The sequence below is a fragment of the Camelus bactrianus genome, chromosome 29 (genome assembly GCF_048773025.1).
Source record: "Camelus bactrianus isolate YW-2024 breed Bactrian camel chromosome 29, ASM4877302v1, whole genome shotgun sequence".
NCBI classification, from domain to species: Eukaryota; Metazoa; Chordata; class Mammalia; order Artiodactyla; family Camelidae; genus Camelus; species Camelus bactrianus.
Window position 1 is genome coordinate 7,099,547 of NC_133567.1, and position 20,032 is coordinate 7,119,578.

At 50.1% G+C, this 20,032-nt stretch overlaps 1 protein-coding gene across 5 annotated transcripts in view; it reads left to right on the forward strand.

Moving 5' to 3' along the window:
- The window catches only part of CHD7 (chromodomain helicase DNA binding protein 7), a 171,539-nt gene that overhangs the window by 140,683 nt on the left and 10,824 nt on the right, over positions 1-20,032 (forward strand). For 4 of the 5 annotated variants that reach the window (XM_074354990.1, XM_074354993.1, XM_074354994.1 and 1 more), the window contains 17 exons: positions 2,053-2,263; positions 2,785-2,980; positions 3,283-3,450; positions 3,666-3,845; positions 6,768-6,878; positions 6,964-7,169; positions 9,620-9,819; positions 9,977-10,136; positions 13,954-14,043; positions 14,513-14,616; positions 15,962-16,091; positions 16,504-16,576; positions 16,735-16,792; positions 17,466-17,694; positions 17,940-18,148; positions 18,235-18,903; positions 19,658-19,818. In XM_074354990.1, the coding sequence (XP_074211091.1) occupies positions 2,053-2,263; positions 2,785-2,980; positions 3,283-3,450; positions 3,666-3,845; positions 6,768-6,878; positions 6,964-7,169; positions 9,620-9,819; positions 9,977-10,136; positions 13,954-14,043; positions 14,513-14,616; positions 15,962-16,091; positions 16,504-16,576; positions 16,735-16,792; positions 17,466-17,694; positions 17,940-18,148; positions 18,235-18,903; positions 19,658-19,818 (3,155 nt within the window). The remainder of the gene's footprint in view (positions 1-2,052; positions 2,264-2,784; positions 2,981-3,282; positions 3,451-3,665; positions 3,846-6,767; positions 6,879-6,963; positions 7,170-9,619; positions 9,820-9,976; positions 10,137-13,953; positions 14,044-14,512; positions 14,617-15,961; positions 16,092-16,503; positions 16,577-16,734; positions 16,793-17,465; positions 17,695-17,939; positions 18,149-18,234; positions 18,904-19,657; positions 19,819-20,032) is intronic. The other variant, XM_074354992.1, reaches the window with a different exon arrangement.

Sequence of the window (20,032 nt, forward strand, 5' to 3'; positions counted from 1 at the left end):
ACTCATTGACTGTTAACTTGTTTTAAGCTAAAAATACATTTTATTTTGATGATGCATTGTAATCTTAACATGGGCAAAAAGTAACTACCAAGATATTATAAGAGTAAAATCTTATTTCTGAATTGCAAAGAGCTTATAGTATGTTACACGACCAGAACAAACTTGTTGAAAAGACCTGATGTAATTCATGGATTTAAATCTGTTTCCCCTGCCTTCTGAAGGCCTTCTTGTCCTGAATCTAAAACCTAGATTTCTAAAAATTTCATATTTTGAAAAACATTATTCAACTTTATACCAAAAACATTTATTCTAGAACATTGTTTATTCAGGAATATTCCTGCCGCAGGGAGGGTGTAGCTCAGTAGTAGAGCGTGTGCTTAGCAGGCACGAGGCCCCGGGTTCAGTCCTCAGCACCTCCATTAAAAATAGGCAAATAAATAAAAATGTAACACCCCCCCAAAAATTTTTAAAAGTAAGTAAATAAAAATGTTTAAAAATGTGAAATTAAAAAAAAAAAGAATATTCCTGCTAAGGCTTCCAAACAGCATTTTAGTCTTTACCTTTTCCTGGTAAGACCTTTGCTTTTTGTTCCACTGAGATTAAAATCCTGAATATTAGCCTGTTATTCATGTGGAAGGGGGAGAGAGAGAGACAGCAATTCGACCCAGCTGGCGTTTTCTGCCAGGCCCTTCGTAAGAAGTAACAGTGCACTTTGCAGAGGCCCTGGTGCCTGATCCAGGCATTAGTGACTTTAATCTGTTCTCGGTAAGAGTCTTTGTTGATTAATAACTAACAAGCAGCGTTTCCGCATGTGACCGTGTCATGACTTGACTTCCACAAGTGCCCTTAAAACGGAACCAGGGACACTCGTGTCACACCTGCTGCTGCTGCCCCCGTTCAGTCCTCGTGGCTCTGGGGGGCCTCACTCACCTGCCCTTTGTCCCTGTGAAGGTCTCGTATCCCCATCTTGTCTCCATCCAGTTCATTCACACATTTAAAGCCAGTGGTAAGAATGGTAGTTTAAAATTCCTGGTGTGGTTCACGGCCGGGAACCAATCCCATTAGATGGATTTGTTTGTCTGTATTTTGCAAAGAATAGGTGACCACACCCCCGTCTCCAGGGAGAGGAGCTGAGCAGGCAGCCGGGCCCTGATTAGCCGGAGCGGCCAGACTGGTGCTGCTGGGTAATTCTAGTTCGGCCACCTCAGCAGTTGCCGGGAGCTTCGCCTGCTGCCTCCTGAACACACGCAAGTCTGGGGTCAGGGAGGAAGTGGGAAGGGCTTGGCTCCCCAGGAAGACGCCTCTCTGATGCACCCACGTCTGTGAACAAGCAGAAGTCTCTTTGGGGGGGTTAGGGGTAGAAGTCTTACATGAAACTCTCAAGCTTTGGTTAATTCAGGATAGAATTTTCATAGCTGACGAAATGATCAGGTGAGAATGAGTGTGGAGGAAGACTTGGGGATCGCAGTAGAAATGTGTGCTCAGACCCCTAAACAACGCCTAAGAATTATCCTGGAAAACGCACTCCCTTGAGCTGCCACCCTTTGGCTGTGCTACAAGGCAGGCAGACGCACGGACCACTGCCCCTGCGCTGTAATTGTTAGAACTCTGCTCCCCTGTTTCTTAGCTTCAGAACAGATTTTGTTGTTTGTGTTTATATTCAGCTAGTAAACAGTTCTTCATTTCTTTAGTATTTTAGGTTCCAAATTTTCTGTAGGTATCTGGCCCTTGGCTTGTTTCTGCCACTTCTGGCTTGACAGTCTGTTGTTGAAATTCAGTTTCTACAGACAGCAAACATTTGTTTGTTGGAAAATGTGGTTTTTTTCCCTCCCAAATGCCGAAATGTGTGGCACTTAAAAACTTTGATCCCTTTTATCCTTCCACGGTTTTGTGTAGCCCTGACTTGGAGCTAGTGGACCTATGTGCATGTGGCCGTGAACACGAGTGTAGCGTCCTGGTCCCTACAGTTTACAGTGGGCTTTGAAAGCCAGTTCATTGTTTTGGGTAATAAACCTTTTCCAGTATTCCCGTCATGCTGTCCAATCTCTGCAGGTGCTGAAGAGAAAATTTTGGAAGAGTTTAAAGAAACACACAACGCGGACTCTCCAGATTTTCAGCTCCAGGCGATGATCCAGGCTGCTGGCAAGCTCGTGCTGATTGACAAGCTGCTGCCGAAGCTGAAGGCTGGTGGCCACAGGGTGCTCATCTTCTCCCAGATGGTGCGCTGCCTGGACATCCTGGAAGACTACCTCATTCAGAGACGGTGAGGCCGCCGCCCCGGGAGGCGGAAGCGGGGCTCCGCGTGGTCTGCCTCCAAGGGATGTTGACGACAAAGGGGACGGGCCTGGGGACACGTGTCCCATCTCTTTGTAGAAAGCTGTGGATGTGCGCGGCAGTCACTCCATGCGATGCGTACCTCTGTGGGCGGTTTTGTCTTTCATTTCTCTCGTTCAGCGAGGGGAGGACAGTTCTTACTTAAAACTGAAATTGTTGTTTTGCTGTGAGAGGTGCCAGCTCTTCTTAGAACTTCGATATTTCGCTGGAGAAGAAGTAAAATGAACTTTCATCATTGGGGGCATTCAACCAATTGTGTGAGAAACTATAGCAAAATTTATTTGCTCTGAAATTATTTCTGATCAGTAGTATCATTCTGTTTGTACGCATCCCGGGTTGTGGTACTTGCTTAAAAATACCAGAAGAAATTAAAAATACAAAACAAAAACAAAAAGCCAAGGAATTTGCTTCCGTTTGTCAGGCCTCCTTGTTAACACTAACGTTTTCCAGGTACCCGTATGAAAGGATTGACGGCCGGGTCAGAGGCAACCTCCGCCAGGCAGCTATCGACAGATTCTCCAAGCCTGACTCCGATAGGTTCGTCTTCCTCCTGTGCACGCGGGCAGGAGGCTTAGGCATTAATCTCACTGCTGCTGATACCTGCATCATCTTTGATTCTGACTGGAATCCCCAAAATGACCTCCAGGTAAACGTGCATGAGAATCTTCCTGAAGCCCCCTCCCCACCTGCCTTAACGTCGTTGTACCATATCGGAGAATCCGCAGTCAAACCAGGAAATTAAAGTTACGTCGTCACTCAGGCAGTGTCCCATGATCGAGGCAAATGAGCCAACTAGCTATCAATTTATTAACAACGTAAAAGTAATTTCTTAGTGTGTTAACCCTCTTCTGCTTAACTGCGCCTCTGTTTTTTTGGAACAGGTGCTCTTATAACTGACAGATGATTCTCTTCTTTCTCTGGTAGCCATCAATTTCCTTTCTCTTCCAGGCTCAGGCTAGATGTCACAGGATAGGACAGAGCAAGTCTGTGAAAATCTACAGGCTGATCACAAGAAATTCTTACGAAAGGGAAATGTTCGACAAGGCTAGCTTGAAGCTCGGTCTGGATAAAGCCGTCCTGCAGTCCATGAGCGGGAGAGAAAACGCTCCCAACGGGGTAAAGCCTGCTGCCCAGGCCCTGCGCGCATTCCAGCTCCTCCCGGGAAGAGATGGCCCAGCATCTGATTGTTTTTCACCCACAAGATTTTACGCATATTTTGTCACACTTTCCCCGGTTATAACCCAGGTTTACCCGCTTTGAGGAAAACGAAGCCTTTGTTTAGTCTGCAGATATTTCAAGTCTAAATCATTTTAAATATCTCTCTAAAACAGGTACAGCAGCTTTCCAAGAAAGAAATAGAGGATTTGCTCCGGAAAGGGGCCTACGGTGCACTCATGGACGAGGAGGACGAGGGGTCTAAGTTCTGCGAGGAGGACATCGACCAGATCCTCCTCCGGCGAACCCACACCATCACCATTGAGTCTGAGGGCAAGGGGTCCACGTTTGCTAAGGTGCGGCTCGCCCTGAGGAGGCAGGTGCTCTGTAGCAGTGTGACCGAGTTTGCGTCCCGCGCTCGGGAGAGGCCCACACGGTGTCTGCGTTGTATTGCGCGTGAAGAAGTTAACTCCCTACGGAGCTCCTGGTGCACAGACCACTCTTCGTTTGTGTTTTGGGCTCTCTCCTCTGTGTATGGATGGCATCATGGTCCCCCTCACCTTGTCCCACATGTACCTGCCAGCACCCCAGGCTCGTGCTTCCCTCGCGTTCCGGACCCCGTCCTCTGTCCGTCCCCATCTTCCTCCTTTCTTGACATCCTGATTCCTGACGTAGCCCTGAGAGCAATCAACTCACTCCTGTCTTTCAAGTCTCCCATCCAGGGGGGAGGGTATATTTCAAGTGGCAGAGCACATGCTTAGCAGGCACGAGGTCCTGGATTCATTCCCCAGTAGCTCCTGTAAAAATAAACAAACCTAATTACCCACCCCCCACACATACCAAAATAAAATAATTAAATAATACAATAATAAATAAATTGAAAATTTAAAAAGTCTCCCATCTGCTTCCCCTCCGACTACAACCCTGTCACTCTTCCTTCAGGGCTGAGAGCCACACAAGCAGTGTCTACGCTGCCCTCCACCACCTCCCTCTGCTTATTTTCCAACTTCTAGCCCCGACCCCTCTGCCCCCTCCCCCAGGCCCCTTCTGAGGCTTCACCCATCCACACCCAGGCCCACGCTATGCTTTCATTTTTAACAGCTGTATTGAAATGTAATTTACTTACCATAAAATTCACCTATTGTAGGTGTGCACTTTGATGCTTTTACTGTATTTACAGACTTGTACAAGTATCCTCACTTCTCAGTTTAGAACGTTTCTGTCACCCCATTACCAGCCAGTCTCCCCACCTTCCCCACCTCTCCTCCTCAAAGTCCTTGGCAACCACCGATCTGCTGTCTCTAGATTTGCCTACTCTGGAGCCACACGACATGTGGTCCCTTCTGTCTGGCCTCGCTCGCAGTGTGTTGTGGCGCGTATCAGTGGCCCCTTCCTTTTTATTGCTGAGCAGTATCCTGTATGGCTGTGCCTCGTTTACCTGTTGACGATGAACAGAAAGATTGTTGATCCATTTACTAGTGGATAGTGAAGTTTGGTGATTATGAATAATGTTGTCACGAACATCTGTGTCCAGGGTTTTGTGTGGACGTGTGTTTTCATGTCTCTTGTGCGTGTACCAGGGATGGGATTGCTGGGTCTGTGTTAACTCCGTGTTTGACCCTTTGCGGAGATGCCAGGCTGTTTCCTAAAGTGACTGCCATTTCCCCTTCCCACCAGCAGTGTTTTGGGGTTCTGATCTCCACAGCCTCACCAACACTTTTTGTTGTCTGACTTTTTGGTTGTGACTGTATTACCGGTGTGAGGTGGCAGCCTTCTCGGGTTGGGTCTTGTTTCTTTTATGCTGCTTAGCATCTTTGCATGTGCGGGTTGGCCATATGTGTGTATGTATGTATAAAAAATATGATCTTTGGAGAAATGTCTATTCAAATCCTTTGTTCGTCTTTTGAGTTGTCTTTTTTTTTTATTGAATTTTAAGATTTTATATTATTCTGGATAAAAGTTTCCCCATCAGGTAATACAATTTGCAGATATTTCTCCTAGTCTTTTCTTGGTGGCATTTGATTTTAACGAAGCCCAGCTTACGCCTTTTTTCTTTTATTGTTTGTGCCTTTTGTGTAATCTAAGGTCACACAGATTTGCTCCTGTGTTTTCTTCTAAGAGTTTCATAGTTTTCACTGTTACCGGTAGGTCTCTGATTCCTTCTGAGTGAACTTCTGTGTGTGGAGTGTGGGATAGAGGCCCAGCTCCCCGTTTTGCATGAGGATATTTAATTCTCCAGCGCCTGCAGTCGTCCCAGCTACGCCAGTCCTGAAAGGCTCTCCTCGTCTGGGCTCTGTGACCCCACACCTTCTCCCTCACGTCTTTCTGCCTTTTTTCAGGCTCCTTCCTCAGCCCTCACAGGCACTTCAGATCCAGTGGGTGCAAAAGCAGATTCCTCTTCCCTGCCCCTCCAGCCTCTGTGCATGTCAACACCCAGAGTTGGGTGCTGAGGTTTCCCTGGCCTTCACATCCTCTCAAATTCTAACTCTAATTTGACCTTTTAAAGACTGTCTTCCGGGGGAGTGGATATAACTCAAGAGGTAGAGCACATGCTTAGCATGCATGAGATCCTGAGTTCAATCCCCAGTACCTCCTCTAAAAATAAATCTAATTCCCCTCCTCCCTGCTAAAATTAAAAAAAATTAAGTACAATAATAAATAAGTAAAAAATTAAAAAAAAAAAAAAAAAAGACCGTCTTCCATACTGTCTGCTTCTCTTCATTTCTGGGCGCCTAAGAGTTCCCGCTGCCTCAGGCTGGAGTTCAGACTCTGGTAACAGGGCACACGAAGCCCCGGCCTCTGTCCCACCAGCTTGACCTTGGGCTCTACCTGCTGAGCACCTGCACCCCCGGCCACGTCCCGCCTTTCTTCTCTGTGCCTCTGCCGTGAACGTTTCCACGTGCTGTCCTCTTCTCTGAGTTTCTGACACTCTGGCCCAGGCACTCCGTTCTGGAGAGCCTGTCCTCTCTTCCCTGTGGTGCCCTCGCTGCCCCCTACCCCACCGGAACTTGGTCAGGGCCCTCCTCTCCCTGTCAGGTGCAGGCACCTTTGTCACCTGTTGTTTATTATGCTGCGCTGTCATCTTGTATTTCCTGCTCGCTCTCAGCCCCTGGACGGTGAGCTGCCTGAGGGATGGCCCTGCGTCACGTCCCATCGCGCCAGCAGGCGCACGGCGCACAGCGGAGGGCGCCATGTGGGAGTGATGAATGAGCGAGAGCTGCTTTGCATTTTGCCTCCGAGAAAATCATCTCAGAGTCACGCATACTTTCCCCCTTTAGGCCAGTTTTGTTGCCTCTGGAAACAGGACAGATATTTCCTTGGATGACCCGAATTTCTGGCAGAAGTGGGCCAAGAAGGCCGAGTTGGATATCGATGCCTTAAATGGGCGGGTGAGTGCGGGTCGCACCCACGGTCTATCGGATCTCAGCCGGGGTGACCTTTTCAGAAGTTTCATGGAGATCTGCTGTCTTTTAGAACAACCTGGTTATTGACACTCCGAGAGTGAGGAAGCAGACCAGGCTGTACAGTGCCGTGAAGGAGGACGAGCTGATGGAGTTTTCGGACCTGGAGAGCGATTCCGAAGAGAAGCCTTGTGCGAAGCCGCGGCGGCCCCAGGACAGGTCCCAGGGCTACGCCAGGAGCGAGTGCTTCCGAGTCGAGAAGAACCTGCTCGTCTACGGGTGAGTCAGACTTGTGGGAGAAATGGAATTTTATTTTAAAAATAGTTAGAATTCCAGGTGGCGTAGAAAATTTGTGTGTGGATTCCTGTGCCTCCCTACGGGGCAGTGGAGGGAGTGCGTTTGCAGGGCCATTTGGTTGAAGAGCTCAGAGTCCTGCAGATGCTGGTGGGTTTGAGGGGACCTTGTCCCTTAAGGAATTAGGTCAGATTCAGATTTACTTGCTGATTATTAACAAAGAACGAAGTCTCAAAATTGCAAAATCTCTTCCTAGTTTACCTTCACATGAAATTACCCCTATGGCAATCTTTTACTACTTTTTCTAACTAAATTTTCTAACTAAATTTTTATAAAAATTTGTTAAAGGCAGTCATCTCACTTGTAAAGCTCTTCCAGCTCATCTGAAACGTAAATGGTGGTCACCTCACCTGTCTGAATGTGTTGTGTTTCTCTTGCTGGACCGCGGTCCTGGAAAGGCGGGACCCTCATCTAATCCGTCTCTGAGTCTCCGTGCCGCCCGCACGGGGCTCTGAAAGGCAAGGCGCTCGGCGAACACTGATTCTGTAAATAAGCTCTGGCACATTGTGGGGCTGCAGGCAAATCCCATTCAGATGGAAAAACTGCCACCGAGACAAATATTTCTATTGCTCTGATGACACCCTCTCTGTGATTTTTTTTTTCTTCCAGCGGATCACCATTAGTCTCAAAAGGAACAAACATTCTGTTACCAGAGCACCAGGCTGTTACCTGGCCCCGGTCTGTCCTGTGGCCCTTTCCACCGGCACTCTGAGCTGCTGTTAGGACAGAGGCTCACCCTCTCCCACGTGCCATGCTCCATCTTGTCTCTGTGTTTCCAGAAGCTTCCCCGCCCACACTCCCACGGCACACAGACTTGACGGGCCCACCACCTCCTGCCCCTGACCTCTGTGCAGGCGTGGCCTCAGCACCCTGCACCTGCTGACACCCGTCCCGTGGCTCTGAGTAGTCAGCCTCTCCCACTCAAGCCCCAGCTGACAGCTCCTTGAGGTCCAGGGCCCCCTCTGTGTCCTCAGGGAGAGCACGGGGCCAGCAGACACCATGAGTGCTGGGTCAGTGGTGGCTCATGGCGTCACTGAAGTTCCACTGAAGCCCATCCTCATCCCCACAGTGGTGTCCCCTCTCCTGGTTATCTCCGCAAGCTAGGCTTCTCTGCCGGCCGTCCCTGCATGGCGGACACTCTCCCTCTGAGTCCTTTGTTACTCTCCCTCCTTCCGTGTTTCAGCCTAATGATCAAAGTTGAGGATTTTGCTGATAACTTTAGAAATGGAATGTATTAGTAACTGGTGAAGCTAGGAGGCATCTTAGGGCATCTGTCTTTCAAAAGCCCTCCCCCTGCCCATAGACATCTCAGGTGCTGAACACATGCTACACTCGTGCTACACTCGGGGTGCTGTGCTGGGACAATCCCAGCCCCCCCCGAGGCCGGCAGGTGAATGAGTAGAAAAGGCAATAAACTGTGGTTAAGCGGGCTGGGACCCATAGTGCCCGTGGGGCGGAAGCCTGTCCCCTCTCCTTTAGGACACACTTGGGCACTGTCACCCCACTTCTGGGGTCAGGGGATAAAAGAAGGAATTCCACAGGGGGCGGCATGGATGAATGTCATGAATTAGCTGGGGCAAGAGTGGGTGTTGGGCGCTGGGCAGGGAGAAAAGAGGTCCCGGCAGGAAGAGCCTGTGTCCAGAGGCCTAAAGGCGAGAGCTGGCCTTGCGACTCGAGGAACTGAGAGTAGTTCACTGATGCCGGGAGGACCAGGCTGGGTGGGCACTGTCCCCTGCAGCGGGGCTTGTCCTCGGCCCGTGCACTGTAACCGGGGCCTGCTGGGCTCAGACGGTACCTGCCTGTGTGCTGTGTGCTGTGGGCTCTCGCTCCCGACGTACCCTGATTAGACGGCCAGCTTCCTGTGTGCTGTCACAGCCCCCCCTCACCACCCTCTCAAGGACCTGTGAGCGCTCTCGACCTCAGGAGTCAGCACCTCCTGTTTCAAAAGGAGACTCAGACCTTTTCACGGCCTTTCTTTCATTATTGGGGTACCCCTCGGAGGTGGGTAGGTGCAGCCATACCTCTCAGCCATGTGCGCCCCTGATTTGGGGGTGGTCACACCCACCTCAAGTCATCTTTCATCTCAGATGGTTGGTCAGCATCGCAGCGTACAAACCACGCCCGAGCGAAGCGGCCTGCCTGGCTGGGAAGCAGCCCCGCGGGGTGGTTATCCCAGTGGCGGTTCAGCTCCTGCCCTGACACCTGTTCTCTCATGGGCGTTTTCAACTCTTACACCCTGGATTGGTGTCCTGTCACCTGACGTAAAATGCCGCTAGTTTGGGCCTGAGATTTCCGAATGCAGCTACCTGACCGTGAAACCCAAGCCCCAGATGTAAACTCAAAGGCACCATCCACATGCTGACTTTGCTTTGCAGCTGGGGACGGTGGACGGACATCCTTTCCCACGGGCGCTACAAACGTCCGCTCACTGAGCAAGACGTGGAAACCATCTGCAGAACCATCCTTGTGTACTGCCTCAACCACTACAAGGGCGACGAGAACATCAAAAGCTTCATCTGGGATCTGATCACGCCCACAGCTGACGGCCAGACGCGGGCCTTGGTCAACCATTCCGGTAGGACGCCTGAATCCACGCTCCTTGTGTGCGAGGTCCCCGGGAGCCACAGGGGACGCTAGCGACGCATCCTCCACCCCGCGTTTTCCTGCCTCGAGATACCCTGTAGTTGTGGTTGTGTAGAAGGCTTCTATTATAATTACTACTGCGATTCCAGGTTTGTCAGCCCCGGTGCCCAGGGGGCGGAAGGGTAAGAAGGTGAGAGCCCAGAGCACGCATCCCGTGGTGCAGGACGCAGACTGGCTGGCTGGCTGCAACCCCGACGCCCTGTTCCAGGAGGACAGCTACAAGAAGCACCTGAAACACCACTGCAACAAGTACGTCCCAGAGGGCGGGGCGGGAGCTGGTTTCCCGTCCTGTTCTTAAATGTGCGTGTGTTTAAGCGTGTGTGTTTGTACACTGTATATTTTATATATATTTATATATATATATATATATATATGTTAAACTGTAATTACTGTCTTTGCACAGCTTCACTGTTTTTCTTGAAACGTGATGGCAAGTGCCAGAGCATCATACCTTTAGATGACTTTTTTTTCTTTTTGGTGGTAAAAGATAGATAACACAGTTTTACCATTTGAATTGTTTGTAAGTGTACGAGTCATTGGGAGTAATTGCATTCAGATTGCTGTGTACCCATCACCACTGTCTATACCCAAGGCCTTTTCATTGACCCCAGTATGGACTCTGTCCCTATTAAAAAATAACTCACCTTCCCTGGCCCCTGGCCACCACCATTCTAGTTCAGTCGCTATGAATTTGCCCATTCTGGGTACCGCATAAGTGGAATCATACAATATTTGTCTTGCTGTATCTGATTTGTTTACTTAGCATAATGTTTTCAAGGTTCACCCACGTTGTAGCTTGTACCAGAATTCTGTTCCTTTTTATGCCCGAATGATGTTCCATTGTACGTTTCTACCACATTTTGTTTATCCATCCATCCATTGAGGGGCACGTGGGTTGGGGGACACCTTTTGGCTGTTGTGAAGGATGCTCTGTGCGCGTTGTGGCTGACTAAGTTTTAACCAAAATGCCTTAGACAGTTATGGCTAGCTTTCTGTGATCCTGCCTTTAATTCACAGCTTTCAGTGGAGAGACTGCGGAGTTTACATGTGAGTTTTTGCTTCGTAATATCTCAGTTGCTGGGTCCTTTTCTTTTTCCTGTGAGCTTAGAATCATTTTCCTTACCTTGATTTCCAGAACCTGCTTATATATAATTGAAGACTGTGGGATCTGAATTCATTCCATTGCTTGGAGCCCTGTGAGCTGCCTGCATATTAAACTCGCATCTGTCTACACACGTTGATTCTCTCCTTCCTGTGAGCTGCGTTTTTCAGGATGAGTGGTGCAGGCGGCACTGCCCCTGACAGCTCTACGCTTCCTGGCTTTGGGCGACCAGGGGCGAGTTCCTCTGCCCCTTTAAGGCTCCCTTTTCTTGTTTGTCAAATAGAGGTGAAATAAGTGTATCTTTCTCTCTTTTGAATAGTACAGCAGAAGTCTGAGCACATAATGCTGGCAGTGTGCCAGGCGCTTCCCACGACTCACCCGTTTGCGTTGTCTAAATAGTGCTCTCTTATCCCCAGTTACCAGACGAGGAAACCGGGTCTGGGGCACTCCAGGTCCCTCAGCTGGTTGAGAGGGCGCGCCCGCCCGGAAGCCTGCTTCCCCTCAGGGCATCGAAAGCCTCACCTGAAGTAATTCCTGGGACCACCTGCTCCTCCTGGGTCGCACTGACTAGTGACTCTCATCCCTTTTTAAATTCAGTGGTGCTTTCAGGGACTGGCTTTGGTTCCCATTCTTAGATTCTGACGGACAAAATTTTTCCTTTCTAAGTCTTCAGAACCATTCCCTCAAGCCACTCTTGGCATCTAAGAAACTGTGGCTCCTGCCATGGTAGGATGGGCCTCTCTGCAGTCCCGGCCGCTTAGAGCTGTTAGAGAACTGCTTTTCCTTTGTGGCTTCTGTGAACTGGGGGTCCATAACCTTCAGAGTTCTGGATTCAGACAAACTGTAAGTGAAGTGGTTTAGTGTGGGAATAAGGCCTCCTGTTCCCAGGCGCCAGCGTGATGGTGGCGGGTTTTAATCTCCCATTCTGATGTCAGTAACAGGCTTCCATAGGGTCCCCGACCCAGTTAGCATGTGAGTTGCAGCTAGTGTCCTTCACATTTTCCCCTGCGTCCCAGGAGAGGACGGGCAGTGCCCTCTGTCCCTTCTGGGACGAGCAAGGCGTCCAGTCGTGCTATGCTTCTGCCCTGAGACATCTCGGCATCTGAAGTGAGGAATTGTTGACCAGAGAGAAAATGAGACTCAAATCGAGGGACCTCCTAGGGAACAACTGGCCAGTTCTCTTCAAAAGTGTCGAGAGACAAAGTGTCTCAGGTTGAAGGGGACGAAAGGGACAGGACAGTTCTGTGCCCCACGTGGTCCTGGCCACTCAGGGGACAGCCACTGGAACCGGAGCCCAGCCGGTTAAACTGGCAGGCTGTGAGCCCCCATGGAGTGTGAGCTAGGTCCCGGCAGGATGACGAGGGGACAGGAGGTAGCCTCCAACCCTGGGAGACTGCATGCAATGAGTCAGACAGACTGGGCTCTGGTTCCAGCAGCTGTCCCACAAGTGACCAGCATCCAGGCCAGGACCACACAGGGCATGGGACGGTCCTGGTCCCTTTTGCCCCCTTCAACCTGGTTCAGGATGGCACAGCTAATTTTTAATCTTATCAAAAGAAATCTTCAAAAAAAAGAGTCGTCCAGAAAGATTGCTCACCTTGGAGCACAATCAGATATTTACAACCTTGCACTTTGCCCGGCTGGCATCCAGGTTGGTCAGGAGCTGTCTCCTGGTGGAGAGGAAAGTGGGTCACGGGGTGTCTAGTCACATGGGATCAGAGTGGTCTGTCGCAGTGAAGCTGCCCCACTTGTCATTTTGGTCTTTTCAAGGACAAGTGTCTCCCGAGAGACAGTATGAAGTGGTAGAGTCAGAAGGCCTAAATCCCAGTGGTCCATGCTCAAGATGACTCTGTGACCTCAGATATGTCGCTGGCCTTCTGTTGGCCTCCCTTTTCACGTTTGTAAAATGGAAATTGTAATTTCCCCTACTTCATCCAAGGGTCACTGTGAAGATCAGATGAGCTGGTGTATGGAGATGTGGCGCTCTGGTTGTAAAGTGTCCTCTAAGTGTGTTATGGGACAGTCCAGCCAGGGACCAGCACTTGGTATCGTCCACTCACGGCCAAGGAGGTGGTCTTCAAATATCAGTCCTGAGTGCACATGGGGGGCCGTCCAGCAAGAGATGCTAGACATGGAGTCGGCAGGCCTTTGGGATTTATCAGGTGGGCCTTAATGAAAGAGTTATGTTTGTGCCATTGAGGAGATCCAAGTGAGATTGAAAATGTGGTTCCTAGAATTCCAGGAGTCTTTGAAAATTGATTCCTTGAAACTGAAAACACCAGCGAACTGGGCACATTTAGATCTCCTTTGTGATGTTTTATTATTTGTCAAGCTCCAACTCGGGCTTCTAGGTAACATAGAAGAGAAAGGTTTACTGTTCCTTAAGGGAGAGGAGTGAGGGTCTACCCCACCGCCATCTTTCTTTCTCGGAAGCAAAGTTGTATAATCGGAAAAACCTGACATTCCATATTGAGGGTTTATTGTAAGGTAGTAAAACCAGATTTTATATCTCGTTTATTCCTACAACTTCTGATGTGCTTCCAAAAATGGTATTAAGGCAGCAGCTGAGGAAATTTTATGAGATAATGAAGCAGAACAGTTACTGAAAGCCATCTGCTCAGTTGTTTACAAACTTGCTTCAATACTTCAGAGGCAGTGGTGGGGTACGTGTCTGAACTCCACAAGCTGCACTAGGTAGGACTAAATGAAGTGCGCCCAGGCCGGGCTGAGCTCGGGCCCTCTCTGTGCAGTGGGAGCGGTTGCCAGGCAGGCCTGTTGGAAGCCAGCAGAAAGCACCACACAGAGGTGATTATGTGCCACCATCTGTCACGCTTCAAGCCTACCATACAGCATGGCTAATCAGCCTTGGCAGGATGATGGATGAACAGCAGCAGCTGCCAAAAGCCACTGTTGGCAAACAGTCCTGAAGTTAAGAACTTTTCCCCCCTCTGTCTTCCTCTCCAGGGTCCTGCTGCGTGTCCGCATGCTGTACTACCTAAGACAAGAAGTGATCGGAGACCAGGCCGAGAAGATCCTGGAGGGTGCTGACTCAAGGTTAGTGCGGGCCCACGCTCGTTCCGCACCTCGTTGCGTGATCCAGGCGGTCGGAACAGCCCTCGGCTCCCATCTCAGAGCTCCGTAAACCCGTTAGGAGCACAGCTCCTTTTTTGCATCTCGAATGCTGTGTTTGTCCTACCAGCTCGGGGATGTGATGAGAATCGGGAAAAGCCTGTCTGCACATACGTGTGGACGTACAGAAAGGTGTGAACTAAATTACCGGGGTGCAGAGATGTCCTTTAGGGTGGGACACCGTGTGCTAAAATTCACTTTTGGTCCTGGAAGGACGTGGCTGGGCTGACTTCTGCCCTTTCTTTCAACCTTGGCTGTTTCGTCCCCTGCCCTTCGCCCCGCGATACTCAGGTGCTTATCGTGGGAAGGGGGGGCATGTGTTGTGTTCGTCATTTGGCATTATTCTTTAAACTGATATTTGTTTCAAATATCACATAAACGGTTGCCTCTCTAGCGAAGCTGATGTGTGGATCCCGGAGCCTTTCCACGCAGAGGTGCCCGCAGATTGGTGGGATAAGGAAGCAGATAAGTCCCTCCTGATTGGAGTGTTCAAACACGGTAAGGGGCGTCTCTCGGGGCCGCATCTCGACTGCGTGGCTTGGTCTTTATTTAGAGCTCTTTGCACGCTCTTTCCAGGCTCACAATATTAATAAGGATAGTTCCAAAGGACTCTTGGCATCTACTATGTTCCTGTACTAAAAATCTAATATGAACTGTAAATATCAGATGCTGTTTTTGAATGTTTGTTGCGTATTTGAGAAGAAAACATCTCTTTCTTGGCTGTAAATAAAATCAAAACCATCTTTGTTTTAGTGATAGCCAAGTTGGTCCTATAGCTCACCCAAAACTTCGCTTCCGGCTTCCGACCCAGCTCCCCTCGCGAGCCCTGCCAGCCCGTGTCAAAGTAGCCAGTGGGCTTAACCTCTGCTATTAATCTGTACAAGTGCCTCCTGGGCTTTGTTCCAAGCAATATTTCACAAATGTCAGTGCTGAGAACTCGCGGCTCCCCTGAGTGGGATGCAGCCTTGTTAACTTTGAAAGGCTGGGGACGGAGAACTGGCGTGATATATACGGTGAACGATTCCTGATTATAATCCCGAGTCTCTGGAGGTCGCGGACGTATTCTCAGCAGCCCAGCCTGACTAAAGGGGAGAATGATGGCTTATAAAACCTTTCATGATCACAGTTTGGCTTGCGGCTCTGCAGCGGTTAGGAGCGGCGTGTTGTAGGACACGTCCTAATTGAATTGTGCTGTTCCGCCCGTGTGCCGCAGCCGGGTTTTGTGAGCTCAGCCTAAAAATCATGTACCCGCAGTGCGCTGCTGGGACCTGCCTCTTCCCATCTAGTCAGCTTGGGCAGTCAGAGAGCAGATTGCAGTTTGAACACCGTGGAGGGAGCAGTGTCGTCTTACTGACATGCATCGTCCTAAACCTAATAAGACAGGCTCGCTGGCCTTACGCGGACGGGGGTTTTTCAGCCAGCGGCCCAAGTTCCTGCAGGACAGTGGCTGTTGGCAAGGAGGGTGGGGCAGACTGCTGCAGACGTCATCGAGGAACATTACAAAGCCTTGTAAATGCCAAGCAAAATTAGATCTTGGGGTACTAGGGTCAGACATCTTTCCGGGCATCTTGCAGTTTCTCTGAACCTGGTTTTCTGTTCGTATTTGTGGTCACTCTGATCATATCCCTGAAAATGTAACCTGCCCCCCACCCCCAACCTGCCCTGGGATAAGCGTTCCATAGAATGGGCTGTTACAGCCCCGTTCATTCAAACACAACGTAAATGATCATCCTGCTTGATAAATGAACTTGGTGTGTCGTGGCCGAGCTGTGACTCTTGTCAGTGACAGGCCTGCCTTCGTTGTTTCTGTGTGTGTCCTCCGTGGGCTGGTGGGTCTGCACAGGGTACGAGAAGTACAATTCCATGCGAGCTGACCCCGCGCTGTGCTTCCTGGAACGAGTTGGGATGCCTGATGCCAAGGCCATCGCTGCCGAGCAGAGAGGAACAGACATGCTAGCAGATGGCGGTGACGGGTAAGAAGGACGTTCTAAAATTTTAATAAACTTTATGTCAGTGTCGCACCCACTGGCAGGGTTCAGGTCTTACACTGTATCGTGCACTCCATTGGGTCTGATTTGAACCTGAGTAATGTTTACCAGTATAGTCTTTATATGTCACAAATGACTAGTTAAACACAATATATGATCAATATAATCTGCAGCTTGTTTGTCTTTTCCAAGTGATGACAGTCCCCTTGACACATTACCCGCCCACCTCCCTACACCCCACCCCGCCTTGGCCGGACGTTTTAAATACCGATAGAGTCACTTTTGATGTCAGACCCAGAATTCAAAATAGCTTCAAGCAGGTGGTTCCTCTTTCCCGGGCTCCCTTCAATCTCTTGCGAATCAGTATGATTTAAACATTTTTTTAAATTTTAAATAGGGGAGAATTTGATAGAGAAGATGAAGACCCAGAATATAAACCAACCAGAACACCATTCAAGGATGAAATAGATGTAAGAACTGGAGTACATTGACTTTTACAGCAGCAGTAAAATATTATATGCCCGTATAAGGCTTGTTAAACTTTATAGATAATGGTCCTTTCTTTAAAAGATAAAGCAAAATAAAGTCTCAAATTAAAATAATTTCTCTTTCTCGCTTTGCTTTCGAGGAATTTGCAAATTCTCCTCCAGAAGATAAGGAAGAACCCATGGAAGTACGTGCCCCAGGTAGGGCTCCTGGCGAGTCCGGGCGGAGCTGACCGGCAGTGTGCGAGCGCCTCACGCCGGCAGTGTCTTAAAGCACCGTTTCGTCTACACTGATGCATCTCTTTTGGAAAGAATTTTTGTTCTTGTTTGCTCTTGGTTTTTCATTACTTTGAATTTCTTTGATAAAATAACTTTTTTTTTTTTGGTTTAGGATAATGTATATATTTATGTTTTCCCACCAGTTAGTGAAAACTTTTAAGCATCTTTAGAAGTCCAACTCTTGGGAGCAGGGCATTTGCTCAGCACCTGGAACACTACTGGTTTGCAGAGAATACTGCACTTTTTTCCTAATGTAAAATCCTTAGCTAACAATTATGTGATTCTTTTTTATGTTCAAGATTATTCCATTACAAGAGAACACTCTTATGCAGTTTGTAGCCTAAAATGGGTTTCTTAATATACGACTGATGAATGAGCTTGGTTTTTTTTCCCCCCGCTAAGGAGCTGAAAAGGAAATGGGTTATAAGTTCCATGGCAATATTATTCCTTATTTATATTTTAAAAACGAGGGCACTGCGATGCCCTTGCCCACACTGTCGTTTGAGTGTTCGTGAGTCATCTTGTTTTGATGGAAGCCCTGTGCTTGGCAGGGCCGCAGCTACCCATTTCAGACACGTCGTTTCCACTTCCCCAGGCAAGCACAGCGAGAGCGGTGCTGAGTTAGGCCAGCTGTACTGGCCCAACACCTCAACGCTGACCACCCGTCTGCGCAGGCTCATAACTGCCTATCAGCGCAGCTATAAAAGGCAACAGATGAGGCAGGAGGCCTTGATGAAGACTGACCGGCGGAGGCGGCGGCCTCGGGAGGAAGTGCGGGCCCTGGAAGCCGAGAGGGAAGCTATCATATCCGAGAAACGGCAGAAGTGAGTTCCTCGAGGGCTTTGCTCGGCCCCAGTGCCTTCCTCTCTCCTCTGCTCCCCTCCGCCCCCAGGAGGCAGGAATCGTATCCAGGATAAAGTATCCAAGATAACGGTCAGCGGAGCAGCCCAAACCCCCACCCCAAAGCGAGCACCCCCAATGAGGTTTAGGGGAAAAGAGGAAAAGCAAGTCGTAAACTTGAAGCCTTTCTACACACGTCCAACCCCAGCTAACGTCTCCTTCCTGACAGGTGGACCAGAAGGGAAGAGGCGGACTTCTACCGCGTGGTGTCCACTTTTGGGGTCATTTTTGACCCCGTGAAACAGCAGTTCGACTGGAACCAGTTTCGAGCCTTCGCCAGACTGGACAAAAAGTCCGACGAGAGTTTGGAGAAATACTTCAGCTGCTTTGTAGCCATGTGTCGGCGGGTGTGTCGGATGCCCACGAAGCCGGATGACGGTAGGTTCGGTAGGTTCGCCGGGTGACCCAGGTTCTGGACCGCTGCGGGAAGCAGCCCGGCCCAACACGACTGCCCCCCGTTGCAGAGCCGCCCGACCTCTCCTCGGCGATCGAGCCCATCACCGAGGAGCGCGCCTCCAGGACCCTGTACCGCATCGAGCTGCTGCGGAAGATCCGCGAGCAGGTCCTGCACCACCCGCAGCTGGGCGAGCGGCTGAAGCTCTGCCAGCCCAGCCTGGACTTGCCCGAGTGGTGGGAGTGCGGGCGGCACGACCGGGACCTGCTGGTCGGAGCTGCCAAGCACGGCGTCAGCCGGACGGACTACCACATCCTCAACGACCCGGAGCTGTCCTTCCTGGACGCGCACAAGAACTTCGCCCAGAACCGAGGGGCGGCCGGCGCCCCTGCCCTGAACCCGCTGGCTGTGGGGTTCGGCCCGCCTCCCGCGGCCGCCCCCGCCGCCCACGGTCCGGACGAGAAGGCGGCGGGGGCGGCGGAGGGCAAGGCCGAGGGGGCGGAGGGCCCCACCCGCGAGAAGCCCGAGGTGAAGGAGGAGCCGGAGGAGGCTGAGGGCGGCGAGAAGGACGGGAGGCAGGGCCGCGAGGCCGAGGCCAGCTCGGCGAAAAACGAGCCCAAAGGGGTGGAGGTCGCCGCGGACACGGGGCCCAAGTCTATTTCAGAGAAAGGTTCTGAAGAGGACGACGAGGAAAAGCTGGAGGATGACGACAAGTCGGAGGAATCCTCCCAGCCTGAAGGTAACCCTGGCCCCCCGGCCTCTGCTGGCCGCCTGGGCAGGGGTTTCCCTGTGTGCCCTGTGCTCCTCCTTGTTTTAAGGGTGTTGAGTGTACGTCGTCTTCTGAGAGGGGTGGGGTCAGATGAAGCCTCGATGTCCACTTTGCTTCCATATGGCCCATAAGCAGCCTGCTTTGAACAACTCAACTTCTCAGAAGAAGAGTTTTACAGGCACTACCGATGTTAAGACCAATGATGCTCAATTTATTTAGTTTTCATTCAGACATAAAGGGTAGGAGTAGAACCTGGGAAGACCCAATTCTCTTCCTAAGGCCCCGTGAAGCTGCTGGACCTGCCCGGCAGGGAGAGAGGCTCCACGTTGCACTTTTCTGCTGGAGCTGCCACCTGGAACCCTGGCCAAATGCCAGCCCTTCTTCCTGGAGGAGGGACACAGGCTCTTTTGGGTCAGAGACTTGGCTGTCATTCAGCCTCCCCTGGGATTTACTAGCGAGATGCTAGATGACTAGTGATGCCGGCTCACTAAGCCTCCGCTTCCCCGTCTGTAAAACGGGGATAACACCCCCTACAGGAAAGGGCCCTTGCAGGCTGTACACGGCAGGACTTAGAAAATGCTTGGTACCACCCCAGTCATGGTAGGTACTCAATCAAATGGAGCTGATTGGCATTCAGATATTAAATCAAGTCCTTTCTGCACTTCCTTTTCAGCGATATTCTGGTATTCTGGTTGTGAGTGATGCACATTAACTCATTTCTCAGCAGGAGCTGTCTCGAGGGGGAAGAATTTTGATGAAGAAAGCAATGCTTCCATGAGCACTGCCAGGGACGAAACCCGAGATGGCTTCTACATGGAGGACGGGGACCCGTCGGTCGCTCAGCTCCTGCACGAAAGAACGTTTGCCTTCTCATTTTGGCCTAAGGTCGGTGAGGTTTTTTGTTGTTGTTTTGCTTTGCTTTTTGACAGGAAATCATTCTAGCCCAATTTTTTATATAATTTTAAGGTAAACTTTGACACAGTGCATGAAGATTGTAGATTTCTCTTGTGTTTTCAAAGAATGATCTGGAAAAGCCCAGAGAAAAAAATTCTGTGGAAGGCTTTTGTAATAAGATAGAAAAGGTGACAGGAAGCAAAGA